This window comes from Aptenodytes forsteri, unplaced genomic scaffold (genome assembly GCF_000699145.1).
Source record: "Aptenodytes forsteri isolate BGI_AS27 unplaced genomic scaffold, ASM69914v1 Scaffold46, whole genome shotgun sequence".
Lineage (NCBI taxonomy): Eukaryota > Metazoa > Chordata > Aves > Sphenisciformes > Spheniscidae > Aptenodytes > Aptenodytes forsteri.
Window position 1 is genome coordinate 237,011 of NW_008794774.1, and position 15,000 is coordinate 252,010.

Sequence of the window (15,000 nt, forward strand, 5' to 3'; positions counted from 1 at the left end):
ACCGGCGTCGAGGCGCCCTCGGGCAGGGCTCCCTCCTGCTTCTGCCGCTTGCTTGCTGTCGCGGCTCCTCACGCCTCGGTGAAGATGAACCCCACCTTCGGCCTCCCTCCTCGGCCTCCCGGCTCCCCACCGACCCAGCGACATGCTCCATCCACTCTGCTGGGCACTCTGTCCCAGCGTTTCCTCTTTGTGGTCAACTACAGTTGCCGATGCCCCCTCGAATGACTCTTAAAATGTGAAGAACTTCTGCTCACCTGTTTTTTCCCTTGCAGGTCTAGAATCTGCACAACTACTCCTACATCCTAAAAATGTTGGCTGAAGCAAAAAGGCAGAAGCAAGTAAAGTAAAATAAATGTGCTTCTGCAGAACTACTTAAGCCATGGCCACTTGAGGTGGGATTTAAAAGCCTGAACTCCCCTCAAGTTTGTCATTCTGAAGACCCACATTCAGTGGCAACCCTAGGGACCCAAGCATCAGAGATGCCTCGGCTTTGACACGTGTGTCTTGGGGATGTGGAGCTCCACACCTGTATGTTTCACCAGCAGCCTCCAGCAGGCTCTCACCGACAAGGGCGGCGTTCTTTGGACTCGCCAAGCAGAACTACGTGCCCTGTGAAAGTAAACTTTGCTTTTGGGGTTTTTTTTCAGCACAATAGGACAAGAAGTGGCTGCTGTCTCCTTTTATTAACAGTCATACTGTGGAAAACCAGAAAAGTTCATCTCTAAAAATACAATGAAGCTGTTGTCTATAGATCCTTTTGCATGAGGGCTATGCTTTCTATCCCTTGAGTACTGTTAGTGTACAGAGAAAAACCCTCAAAACTCAATCTAGGAGAGCACCGAGGAAACATGCGTCCACAGCCTAGTGTACAGAGGTGACTGATTCACTTGTGCTGGCAGAGAAGACATAGACTCCAACCACCTTTTCAGGGAGGACTTGGGTGTTTTACACTGAGCTGGATCTAGAAAGAGGCCATGGAGGGCTAGAATAGCGAGCAACCTGCAAAGTTGTCTATACTTGGACTTTCTTTTTGGTCCAGTCTTAAAATGTTTTAGACAGTGTCACCACTTCAACAGTAGACGTTAACTATCATCTAGGCTGTTACTAGGATGCAGTCTGCAGAAGTGAAGGCTGCCAGTCCAAAATTCCTGAAGAACAAAACCTCGATCTGTTTCTCGCTCAGTTGAAGTCTTACCTGCTATTCTGTTACAGACAAGTTGTGCAGGGGTAATCACAACTTACATTTTTAAAGAGAGCAGCAGTTTGAGCATGTTGGTGTCGTGGACTTTTTCTGAAAATACCCGTCCCATCGGGTGAACTTATTCATGGACTGTAAGTACTCCTCTAGGCAAAGGAATTGTTTTCAGTGACTGGAGAGCTGTAGTCATGTGCAAGAGCACTACCAGGACTTTCAGGGCAATAAGGCAGGTGCCTCCCGAGTCGGGCAGTGACTGACCTGGTGACTTATTTAGCTTGTAAAGTAATATAATTTATTTTACACCCTACTTTGATGACCATGCCCAATATTGGATCCAGTCTTTAAAAGCAGCAAAATGTCAGATATGTCTTTCTCAGAGTTTTTACCAGGGAATTTCAAGAGAGGTCCCCAAACAGCATGCTGATTTGTCAGTCTAGCTGGAAAACTCCTGACTCTCCATATGCTTTAGTTTCAAATTTAACCGGACCATCAGTTACTGTGGCACCACATCTAACTCTCCCTAAGCAAAGGCAGGCATTATGATGGCCATCTTTAGGTTTTTTTGTAAGAACCTCATTTTTGCAACTGTCTGAAGCATGTAGCCTCTGACTACAGCTGCTAAATGCAAGCGCTCAAGAGACTGGAAAACGAATAGTTCAAAAGAGTTTTTGTGACCTCACCTGCTTCTTCATCAGGGCTACTGAATGTGAAAGACAATACTTTCTGTGCTTTCCGTCATGCTTGTTGGTAGGTGACAGAGCACGAGTTGTCAAAGAGGCCTTGGAGGGAACATCTTTTCAAGACATAATAATTTTTCAGGGGAGCCCACACTGCAACACTCTTCATCATTCTTCTTGTTGAAAAGCATGGGCTACGAATGCTCTCTTGCTAGGACTAAAGATTGCAACAACAGGCAGCGAGTTAATGAGTTTTATTAAGGATCATATCTAAATGAGCTGGCAGTAGTTTGACATTGCTTAATATTACTATGCTTAATGCAGTTTCACTAGTAGGGTGTACTGCTCAGTATTTTTCCTCCAGCTGTATTTCAGTAATAATTGCCTTTGCATCTAGGGCTTTCGACTACATCTACTGTGATTTGAATAGTAGGTTATAAAGAAACTTACTATGTTAGTCATATAACTTTAAATCACACAGGATTTTATACAGAAAAGTCTAACTGGCAATCTCTCAGTAATTTGCCATGAATTTAAATCAAGTCAGAGGCTAGGTTTGTTTATCTGTTCATTATAGCTAGAAAAACTTCTATTCAGAATAATACATGCAGAAGAAAATACATAATTTAAATACAACCAATCTGAAGTAACTATCCACCTTCTTACTGTTTGTATTATAAAGATGAACAGACAACAGCAGAGCAAAGAAATGAAATTCCATTCATGCTCTGTAGGATCTTGCAAGATACGTACATCCAGTGTACTGTTTCAATGCAAGTATTTTGTATTTTTTTGTTTCCTAAAATAATGTAAAGATGATTGTACCATTTTTCTCCCTTGCACTAAATTTTGAATCTGTTGGCCAATAGCAATCAAAGTTTATAGAGGGTAGAGGATGTTTCATGAAAACAGGTGGCTAAATAAAAAAAGATACCCTTTAACAATGCCTTGACAGCCTTGAATACCTTGAATAAAAGGCTTATTCACGTTAAATGTCAGACAATCTACACAGAAGATCAGAGGGTAGGACAGAAATGCACAGACTTCATTAGTCTTTCTTCAGAGACTTCATTTCAAATTCATGCAATTCACTGCTGCAAGAACTACTCAGTTTTTGAAAGTTGCCCAAACATGAATTTAAAATATTTCTTAAGTTTGCTTAGTACCAGACAGGATTCTGCAAGAAAGGTGAAATACCACTGCATGCATGTGATTGGTGACTAAGTACCCATGTTATCCAGCTACCTTACGTAGGGCTTTGGCAGCAGATGATCGTGGGTTTTAGAAAGCAGTTCACCTTTAAGAAAGCTAATAGTTTAAAAATGAAGAAATCCAAGCATTTTTATATAATGAATTCCAAGATTGATTACACAATTAAATAATAATGCAGAAACTATCTCATTCGTGTATGTCCACATAAGTGCTTTCCCCTTCTACTTTTAAAAGCAGTTATATGCATTCATAGTCCTAAAATAACTTCAAAACATTTAGTAAGGGGTTGTAAGAATTCACTTTCCCTGTCATAAGGAAAGGTTCAGAAAAGTTAAATCATTCATCCAAGGAATAAAGGAGGGCGCCCAAACTGGACCCCCCAAAGTAACTTTGCTTGCTTTTCTCAACAATACTCATGTATCCTATCAAAACCTGATTAACAAGAGAAGCGTGGGGCAGGCACACAAGTAGCGTACACATTCTTGGATTCTAAATGAGACATATCCATAGTGAGAACACAAAGAGATTAATTTTGACATCCTAATCATGACTGACTTCTCACTTTCCCAGAATAATCCTGCTCTGAGTGACACTGATTCAGGATACATGTCTATCAGACATTACAACCAACAGGATTAAGGTGGCAAGAGTAGTGCCTTCAGGTCAGAACAAGCTCCCCCTGCAGTTACTCTCCTTCTCTTCCCCAATGATTCACGAAAACAGACAGTTGCTGTGATATATTGAAGTAAGTCTTACAGTTGAAGCCAGTTGAGCACCAATGACAGAAGGGAGCAGGATGGTTTAGGTGTTTTATTAGTTTATTTCTATGGGTACAACTGGTATGATGATTACGGGCAACTTGTGCTGTAAACATCTATTTCCCTTAAGTAGACCCTGTCAAAGGTAACCTTTCCTGCTTTTTTTCATTGTTCTCTGAAGGAAATCATACAGTTCAGCCACTCTGTAGCTGTATATCTATGTGACAGATATGACCGGGCTTGGCACATGCAAGCATTTTGATTAATACACTGGCAGTAGAATAACTACTCAGTAACAAAGAATGAGCATCTTCAAAACAAAAGCATATATTTATCAAGAAAAAAGCAAAACTAACAGTAAAAAATAAAGGCAATAAAGGTGATTAACCCTTAACTTCTTGACGATCTTTGGCACATTCTATGTAGCCCATTTAGATCCATTTCTGGGTTTGGCATTAGACTGTCCTGCTTAAAGCCTGTTGCTTTTTCCTTTTAAATTTGCTAACTTTCACCGATACTCACTGTGTAGCACTGAATTAAACTTGCCCCATTTCCGTCACTTTTTAGTGTGGAGTCTTGCAATGGATTAATGCTATTGGTCTAAGTTTAACCTTTGGGAGAAAAAAAAAATCAAATTTAGCTAGGATGGAGTAATAAATAGCTATCCTATTATCTCCTAAAACTGCTATCTGGGTCACTATTTTGCTTAGTTTGCTTGCCTCCTTTAACACTGCCTTCTGATCCAACACCATAGCCAGCAATCTATCACAAACACATAGATATTAATTCCTTATTCACAGTGGATAGGATTAGGGTATTTCCTAATTTTCTAGGATTTGTAAGTAAAACTGCCGCTTGGACTATTAAAACTGTTCTTTTGTAAAAATGTCTTTCATAGGATTAAAAGGTGGCTTAAAAGGCACAGGTGGAGACATACAAATACCAAAACAAGCTGGTTTAACTGTTTTTCTTTCTTGGAAGAAAGAGTATCAATAGATGACAGAGATCAAAATATAAAAGGCTATTATAAGTTCTTCAAAATTAAAGCAAGCTGGACTTCAGAACTTGGAGGAAAGGTAGTAGATGATCTGTTATTCAAAGCAAAACAAGTAAGCAGGGATACATATGTCTTAAGAGTAGTACATAATATAGCAGCAAGTCGTGAGGGATGATGTTATAGGACAGGCAGAAAATGTGAGGTGGTCTTGGGCTGCATTTTGTGAGCTCACAGAACATGGGTAGCACCATAGGCTGAACTGAGGCACGCTTTCCAAGACAATTAAAATCACTGCCTTAAATCCTGAACAGCCAAAGTGTAGACCAAGCTATTATAACCAAACAAGCTATTATAACCCATTTTATCACTCTGCACATTAAAATGCATCACATTTGATGTGTTACAGATTGTATGCATCGTTAACATGCAGATGACAGAACCAATTACAGAAGTGATTGAATGCAGAAGGACTGCGCTTTCAGAAATCAATCTTACACAGCTATGGAAACTGTGCTATTAATTTCTTCTACGTTGAGAAGCATTTGTTTTATTATATATTCACCTGTCTTACTGTAACAATATTCTAATTTTTGTCAAGCAGTCTTCAAAAACAGATTTGGGGCATTATCTCCAGCTGGAATTTAATTTTTAACTCAACAAATTGTCAATACAGACTTAGGCTTAGCTCATTATTGGATGCTTTTCGAGCATTTGTTTTTCATTCAACAATTAGACTAATGCTAGAAGAGTTTCCATCCAAAACACAAAATAATCTGTTTTTAAACAAGATTTCCAATACAGAAAGATGCATTTTTTTGCCAAGTGTAACATCAGAACACTGAAATATACTAAAACTGTATTCTCAGGATATACCATGCTAGAGTAAAGGCATGCAAAATATCCATCAGTTTTTCAGTACTTTCAAGACCCCTGGATCTACCCGTTACAAAAACATACATTAATAATTTTGCTTGCTGTTAGCCTAAGTTAATATTCATCTTAGTAGTGAAACTCTGATTTCATGTAAACAAATTATCCTGAGTTTCAGAATGTCAAGCAAGCATGAAAAAGGTTCAGGAAATAGCTACATAATTTGTTTTCTCTTTTTGAGAAATTATCTCTGCTCATACTTTAATACATTTTTTCCTAAGAGTAAAACACACAGTTAGCAAGTGACGTGTTTACTTCTGAACCTACTTCTGATAAAAGCTGTTTATTCCAGAATTTCAGGCAGAGATGGTGAGTTTACTGCCGAAAGGACAGCAAATAAAAAGTGTCTTATTTTTCAAAGAAGCTGTCTATTCCTGACTTCAAATTGAGCTGTGCATCCTTAAATATATTTGAAAATTATGACCATATTTATACAAATTTGTAACTACCAATTAACTTATCTTTGTTGATTATAGTGAGTTTGGTCAGTACCAGACATTTTTACTGCAGGTGAAAGTTATTTTCAGACTCTAAATAGACAGTGGAAATTCAGTGTTTCATTCTAAACAAGAAACATATGCTACAGCAACAATGGATATTTTCAAGAGATACATACAATATGAAAATCATCACTTTAGAAAGTACTGATTTAAAAAAATGAATTACATTTTGATTTTATAAAAGCTCATAATTTTCTCAAAATTTTAATGATTCATTTATGTCCAAAGCCAGTATTACAATCACACTTCAGATATTAAGCTTTAATACCATCTTCCTATTTTTCTATGAAGAACTTGCTCTGAGATCTTCTGATTTTCTCCAGGTCTTCATAAGTGAGCGGTCCTTTCGGCAATTCTAGCAAAGTGCTCTGTGTGTCCAGTATGTTTTCTGCTTCACCTTAAAAAGTAAAGAAATTAATTTCCTCACCCTTACTGTAAGAAAGCAAAGGAAGTAAAAAAAACCCCAAAACCCAAAAAACAAAAACTGATTAAGCTATTCTTGTTTGGGCCAGAACAACAAAATACTAGGTGACAGCTATGTATTTTACAAACGAGCTGATGCCAAGGTAGCATTAAAGTTGTCTTTAAGGAATTTTGGACTGGTGGGATAACTGCACATGGAAGTGTTTGGTCTGAACTGAATTATCTGCCTCAGGCTGCATTTGTTTGAAAGAACTTGGGCCAAAACAATCAATTGTGCTGTTGTTGCCATTTCTGTTAGCCCCTTTCTCCTAAAAACTACACTGAGGCATGAGATACAGCAAGGACTTGGCATCACCATGTACTCTGTACCAACCCCATACTGTATCTGACCAATTAGGAGTCTGAGAAGAGGGTGGATCACACATACACATAAAAGCATACATAAGCTTTAACAAGTAAATTCCCTGTACACAGTGTACTAGACATGCCATATTTGGGCACAGTTTTTCTCCTTGTCTCAGGCCTAGGCTAGAAGATGTCAGGCTACATGCAGAAAGTGGGTTGCACAGGACTTGAAGCAGCATTGGTCAAAGCATACTGCTCACAAAAAGATTTGCTAAGACAGTTACCTAAACATGCAGTCTTAACAGCATAGCAGGGAAAAGTTGTAGGGTGCAGAATGCTCGGGGTAAGGCTGGAATGAAAACATCTAGGACAGAGAATCCAAAAAACAAAGATACAGATTGAACATCATACATAAGTTGTGGTGGTCTGATTGTGATATAAGAAAGGATGAAGACTAGGCAAAGAACACGTCTGTTTTGGCTGATGCCGTTTGGTACAATGCCAACAATCTTGTTTACCTATGCCTTAACTCCTAGCTTGATGATCCTGACTGAATATTGTAATACAGTCAAGATTGTGGTCATTCTGTAAAACAGGTCTGTATGCTGAAATCTCCAACTGCAGTTTTGGTAGTATTAGAGTGCTTGGGGTCTCCATACATCAGTAATATCCAAGAGGACGACACCGGTCACCACTTCCTGTAACCAGTAGTAACACAATGTCAGTCAGTTGCATAGAGCATCTGATTATGGACTAGCAAGAGATCTTAGGTGACAGAGAGATGTTATAGTCAAATCTCTGTGCCTGCCACTCACATGCACTAGAGCAGATTGCCGAGTCACCATCCTTCTTACATGGCTCAGGATACAAGCAGTGAGCTATCTAAATCTTGGAAAAGGTAGCCAGAGTTTCATTGCTTAGTGCAGAAGTTCTCTGCACTTGGGGGCTGGCTATATAATCTCTCCCCTCCTCTAATAATTTGTCTGAAAGACACCAGCAATATGTACCTGGACTGGGAGGAAAAGCAGAACAGCAAGGCCAAGAACATAGACAGCAGGTCCATGACTAATTCTTACTGTCCTCAGCCATTCAGAAAAGACAGTGCACCTGAGGGCTGTTCTGTAACCCTGTCATCCCCGAAAGATTCAGTTCTGATACCTGGCCCTGGCACACTTAATGGCTTTTCAGTAGCACAAGCAGAACTCAAAACAGGTATTTCCCCCTGTGTCCTCAGTTTCTGCTTTAATTAGCCCAAGCTATAAAGCAGGAAAAAAACCTCTCTGATTTCAATGTGGGAGAATAAGCAAGTCATGAGAAAATGTTTGGACAAGTAGGCTAGAGACAGAAGAAAAAGTTAACTGTAAGCAAGGTCAGAGACAAAATGCCTGGTGAAAGAGAAATAGAGAAACCTTCCAGGGGTATAAACTGATTCCAAAGAATGAAGGACAGCAGATGCCAGGCTATTTGATCAACGTGGTTCAGATTCAAGAAAGATTGTGCAGCATGGAAATAATTGCAGATTAGCTTAGGAGAGGCTAAAGATAGGCATACCCTGGAGGAAAGAGACCAGTTAAAAAGGGAACAATAAAGGGAATGGTGTATACATTCATTATGACACCACAGAGATGAAGCATGGCATGGACCAACAGAATACATGGGCAAGCAGAGAAGTGGCTGAGAAAGTAGAATGGAAGTGGACACAGGGATCAGCTGAGTAATAAGAACAAGCATTGTGGCTGCAGGTCAATTGTATCATAAAACTTTCTCTTCAACTACTTAATTTTAATCTTAAAATAAAAATGAACTCCTGAACCTGACTTCCACATAATTACGAACCTTCTTCTGATTTCCAGCCCAGATTCATTCAGGCTAGTCCAATTCCTTTTATTCTAATAACAACATGGTATTAGTAATTATTAGTATGCTGATATTAGTAATTAGTTTAATTTCCTTCTCTTACTTTCCTTTATCCTACCCTGTAAGTATGATCTGTAGACCCAAATCTCTCATGTCTTTTTACAAGGCTAAGCAAACTAATCACTTTGTTTTCTCTCGCAAGGCAGCTCGGCATCCCCTGATAATTTTAACTCTTCAGTAATTCTAGATTCCTTATACAGAAGTGATCCAAATTATGTATAAATTTCCAAGGAAGGTATTAGTGTTTTCCTGCATCAATACCTTCCTATCTCTACTCTCTATTTGTACTAAGGTTGTGGAATATCCATCCCTGGAGTTATTCAAAAGCCATCTGGACATTTTCCTGGGCAAGCAGCTCTAGGTGATCCTGCTTGAGCAGGGGGGTTGGACCAGACAACCTCCAGAGGTCCCTTCCAACCTCAACCATGCTATGATACTAGGAAACCTCACTTGATTCTAGACTTTGCTTGACTCTCATAATTTCATCACACTACTGGATTACACTCATTCTGTGATCACCTAACACATTCAGGTTTTTCCCTTTTTCTATCATTTCCAGCTGGTGGGCTCTGATGATAGAAAACCCTACTAGTCTCTAGCTTCTCGCTGACCTTCTTATCATATTGAATCCTATATTATATCAGCTCTTCAGGTCATCAGTTCTTCTTGTACTACAGTTTATTTCTTCTCTGTTGATGACACCAATCAAGTTTGTCATCCGCAGATTTGATTGGTGTAACGTACTCATAATTTCAAATACAAAGCAAAAGCAGATGCAGACCAAATCTTGAGGAATATTGCTAATAACCCTGCTAAAGCCTAGCCTTCCTCTTTAAGCACAAACCTTTGACATCTTCTCTTTACTCCAATGCTTACCTGTCTACTAATTTCCATGTGCTTCATGCTAACTTAATCTTCATGTGATACCACACTAAATGCTTTCATGAGTTTATAGTAGATCTATCACATTTCTTTTGGAAAAGAGAAATTATTTTCCTGGAAAAGACAGAGTTAGTTTGGCATATTTAATTTTATCTTATTGTCCATTTGGCTCCATAGCTTCTTTTCTCCAAAACCTTTTCACAAGCCTTGCATACTGCTGAAGTTGCCCTACTGGATCTAAAGTTATGAAGATGACTTTTCCTATTTGGAAAGCAATAGGATACCACATTGCCCCTCTCCAACCTGTACAGGACCACATGGTCCTCAGTAAACACATTACATACCCTCGCCATGGGGTCTGCATTATGAAATGCTCACTCTTTCAAAATTCTGGAATGAAAATTGCCTCTTTTAAAAAAAAAAAAATTATTAACAAATCCTAAATTCCAAGTGTTCCTTCTGCATTGTATGTACTAATCTCCTTTTCAACACATTTCCAAGAGCTACCCAGTTTTTCTCCCTGTGCTTAACTGCCTCTTCATATTAAAATCCAAAGAAATTTATTTAGTGGAGTTTAGGAAATGTTTGCAAATATACATTGCTGCATCACCTCAATATATTTGCACCTGTATGCTGCAGGAAATATCTCAGAGTTTGTCTAATTAATCTATCATTATTTTCAATGAAGTACACAGGGTTAGGAAACTGAGCTCTTAGATCTGGAGGCTAAGACCAAGAGTTGAAACAAATTTTTATTTTGTTTCACTATGTTTGTGTCAGTAGCAGACAGGAAAATCAAGTTAGTTAACTAAGATGATTTGTGAAGGTGACAAGCCGTGGCCCAATGCTGTCTTCACTTACAGTGAACACTCTCTTAGCATGCCTCCTTCACTAGGAATCAGAGCTCACATAAATGCACCTCCGTAATCCTTAACACCCATCACTTAATCAGATCTGCCACTGGCAACGAGGCAAGACCCCACTTTCTGGGACTCACCTTTCTTTTTTCCATCTTAGAAGGGCACTGTGGCAAGATGATCAGCTGATGACTGTGTTTGGTCATGAAGGTATAAGGGCATGACTCCTGTCTGTATCTCTTTATCTGCTCTTATCATCCCCACCCCTTGCCAAAACAGCAGCATCGGAGTGGAATATGGAAGGAAATAACTAGATCTGTCATTTCTCCCAAATATGCAATGCTCGTTTCACCTGTATTTATAGCCTTAGAATTCACATTTTTTTGAAACGAGAGGAGAAATTAACAAACAGTCTTAACTGGAGGGAAAGGCTGTAAAAGTAGAGGGAGTACTCTTGACTGGGAAAGTATCCGATTGTAACAGAGAAGAAAATAAATGAAAGAGTAAGATTTTTTTCCATAAAAAAAGAGAAAATCTATCGCAAGTTTTCTCCCAGCCATTCTAAAAACATAAGCTTGGTTATATGTGTGACCCAGACAGACTTATATACACATACCTTTTATCCTTTGCAACAGTGTCCCATAGCCCATATCATATTGATAGGCAAATATAAAGCTTAAGGGAACTATTGGCAGTAAAACTCCTGGGTTCTTCTTTTTTATTGCTCTATTTAACAAAAAAAAAAAAAAAAAAAAAAAAAAAAAAAAAAAAAAAAAAAAAAAAAAAAAAAAAAAAAAAAAAAAAAGAAGGAAAAAAAAAGATTATTTAGGACATTCAGTTATTTAGGACATTCAGCACATCAGCACTGTTAGTTTATGTTGACCTTGACTGTCTAGGACTTGTGTATCCTTCTACACTCCCTTATCAAAGAAGAACAATTCTTAATTTCCTCAGAAGCATTCGTCTTCTGGTTGCCTTCTTGCTCAACTGTCAACCCAAGAGTATTAAAAAAAAAGCTTCAAGTGAGTTTTGAATACATCTAACAAAAATGGGATTATCTAACTCGTGTAGCATGCATGTGCACATGCATATATCCATCCAGCCACAAGCAACATGTAGCAATCAAGATACTATGTTCAGTACCAAATGCATCTGAGTGCACAGAGAATGCATAATGCATAAGGTGCATTTAATCTGTACTATGTACGTAAAACTACAAATATTTGCTACATTCCCTCTAATCATGCTATAGCACAAGAAAAACATGTTACCAAACAAAAGTCCTATAAAGCAAGTTCTTCCCCATGCAATACAGCTTTATTAGCCAGGGGTTTTTCCCCTTCGGTGAGTTTCTTGATTCAAATTTTAAGTAAACAGATTTCAGAATATGACCACTTGCTCACTGACATATTAAAAAACCCAGATGGGGGAGGATTTGTTGCTCATTAATAGTTCATTAAATCACAATACTGACAAGAGAAGAGCATGGCTTTTAAACAATCCCTCCTGTTCCACACACAACTTTTATTTTACACTGAACTTTTGGTACCTCAGCTGTATCATTTTATTGTCAGCTCACATGTCTCTGCTTTTATGTAAGTCTGCAGCACAGACATAACCAAAACACATCTGGAAGCAGACAGAAATGAGAGTCACTTTGTCATCTGATCAACCTCTGAGCAGTTACTGGATAAAAATAACTACCTGTTATAATGCAAAAGGAAGATCCTGCATCATAGAAATATAAATGTAATATATTTCTATTTTCTGTTAGGTAATAAACTTCATACCCAGCTGTTAAACCTGCAGCAGCAAGTCCAAAAAATGTCCCAAAATATTTGAGAAATTCCCGTGTCCAAGCAATCTGCATGGCTGTCTGTCTCTCTCTCATCTGGTTCTGCATCAGTAGTTGCCTTTCCAGCTAAAGAAGGAAGACAGGTTAAACAAAATTAAGTCATCCATTTATTTTAAAGACTGAGTCAATCTCTCTTCGGTCTATAAATCCAAAACACTGAGAAGGTTTCATTTTTGTTCTTTTACTTCAGTCATTCATAGCTTTTGATTAAGAATGGTCTTCTTCAGTAATAACTCAGAATAGTTTATACCAAGCAAGCATTTAGGTCAATTAGCATATGCTTTAATGCAGAATCTTTCTAATGCTGCTTCTCAAGGTCAAGAAAACCAAAATACCAGTGTTAGGTTTTGAGAGCTCCCCAAGCCTCAGCAGCTCGCCCTAGGTTAAGGTTCTCTGACCTTTGCATTTCCATGGTGATCCAAAGGGTAGCTGCTTTCCAATTTATTCTGCTTTAATTTAGCAGATAGTATCTTTAGAGTCAATGTTGACACCTCTTCGACCTTTGAGGATTTCTCTTCTTTGTGATGCATCATAAAGCTAATAACTCTTTTGAAACACCATAGCTTACAAATATAGAAAAAACGCTGTGAAGATATCAGATCTTTTAAAGATACTGGAATGCATATCAAAGGTCCATGAGAAAATACTTCTGCAACTAAAATTAAAAACAATAATGCAAAAAGTACAATCTAGACAGTATATTCACACAAAGTAGAACTTTCTATGGTGCACACAAATAAAAAAGCAGACTATTAGACTTTTTTTTTTTTTTTAAATTACATGCTCCACCTAAACATACTGGTACATTTCCATTAAATAAAGGTAAATTTACTATTTCTTAAAAGTTCCTCTCTACTGTACAGAACACCAAAAAGAACAATGGTCTTTCCTGAGAGTGATGCAAAAAATAAGAATTGTGCCAAAAATAAGCAGCCTGAAGCCAGAGTACAGAAGTTAGTTAACACAATTAAGAAGTCTGCTTCTTCCCATTAATGTTTGTAACTCATTTTTGGGGAAAAAACAGAGTATCTGAGTTGGTATGTCTAGCCTAGCTAACTGACTTGCATAAAAAGTCCAGCAAGGTACAGGAAACAGAATACCAGCTGCCTAAAAAAGTGTATTCTAGAAAAGAAAGAACAAAGAGTGAATTCAGAAAGTTCTCTTCTCATGCATCTATAAAAGTAATTAAATCTGTTCTTTTCTCCTGCTTTCTAATTCAAGAATAATTTAAAGGATTTGTAATTACTTAAGGTTTCCACCCATTTATTCATCTCCATTACTATTGATTTAGCCTGAACAGAACAATTTCTGTTAAATTGTTACTAATTATTTCTTCAGACTATGTTGATCTTGCTATCTTATTTACAAGCTCATTCAGTACCTAGATAGGTAGAATTAATTTTTTTAGACAGCATAATAAAAAAAGGACAGATCTAATTACATATAATTGTACACAGTAGGAAAAACAACATTCACTGTAGTCTCACAATACTGTTCCATCTGTTCCTCTTTCCTCAAGACTTACATTGCAATTGTTGTTCTCACAAAAAAATATCAACAGGCTCTACCTTCCTGATATCCATAATTTTCAGATCGCTTTTTTCAGAAGAAGTAATTATATAATAGCTGACAAACCACTTAATAAAATATCAAAATAATTAGATTTTATTTTGTCACCTATGAGACACTTGGAAATTCTAAAGTAAACAAGCACACTGCCCGTTAATTAGCCCCATTGTGGTCCCCAATATCCTAAGCCTGGTAAATTGCTGAGGGTTGATGTGACAAGATACAATAATGACATGTAATATCAATTTAATGACCTCTATTTTCCCCTTCAATTTGATTGTGTGTGTAGTTTGCACACGTGTGAAAAGTATTAAGGGATCCTTTGTTTGCCTGTCAGCACAAATAGGGAGCCTACGCTTCCAAGATGCGCAGTACTACCCTAAATGAGCTTCAGTTTGAAGAAGTACATGGGGAGGAAGTGGGACAATGATATGCTGATGAAATATAGGTCTTGCTAAAAGGAAACTTAATGGAGAAGAAGAAAAACAGGCAGTTTAATATGCACAGAGCGTAGAAAGAAGTAAGCATGGAATAAAAAGCAAGCTGTAAGTTTAGATCTAAAAGAGTAAACTAAAGGATCTTAATATGATTTCTTTAAAAACAACAAAAATAAAACCAAAAAGCCCTTCACACAAGTTATACTTTGATAGCTCTTTAAAACCCAAGTACTGAAAGAAAAAGATAATTACTAAGTCACAGACACTAAGGTCAAACAAACACCTTTCTGTAGGAGCCTGTCATATCAAGTATCAGAAGCCCAAGGATACTTTCCTGTATATCTACAAGTAATTTATATAAATAACTTAGTATAACCTTTCTGTAGTCATATCAAGTATCAGAAGCCCAAGGATACTTTCCTGTATATCTACAAGCTACAAGT

The 15,000-nt window shown here is 37.8% G+C and overlaps 1 protein-coding gene across 1 annotated transcript in view; it reads right to left on the reverse strand.

Moving 5' to 3' along the window:
- Positions 1 to 2,114: 2,114 nt before the first annotated feature.
- Positions 2,115 to 15,000, reverse strand: part of PLGRKT (plasminogen receptor with a C-terminal lysine) — a 31,058-nt gene continuing 18,172 nt past the window's right edge. The window contains exons 2-4 of the mRNA XM_009274261.2: positions 12,487 to 12,617; positions 11,313 to 11,422; positions 2,115 to 6,669 (exon numbers count right to left, since the gene is read on the reverse strand). Coding sequence (XP_009272536.1) covers positions 6,548 to 6,669; positions 11,313 to 11,422; positions 12,487 to 12,617 — 363 coding nt within the window. The 3' untranslated portion in view covers positions 2,115 to 6,547. The remainder of the gene's footprint in view (positions 6,670 to 11,312; positions 11,423 to 12,486; positions 12,618 to 15,000) is intronic.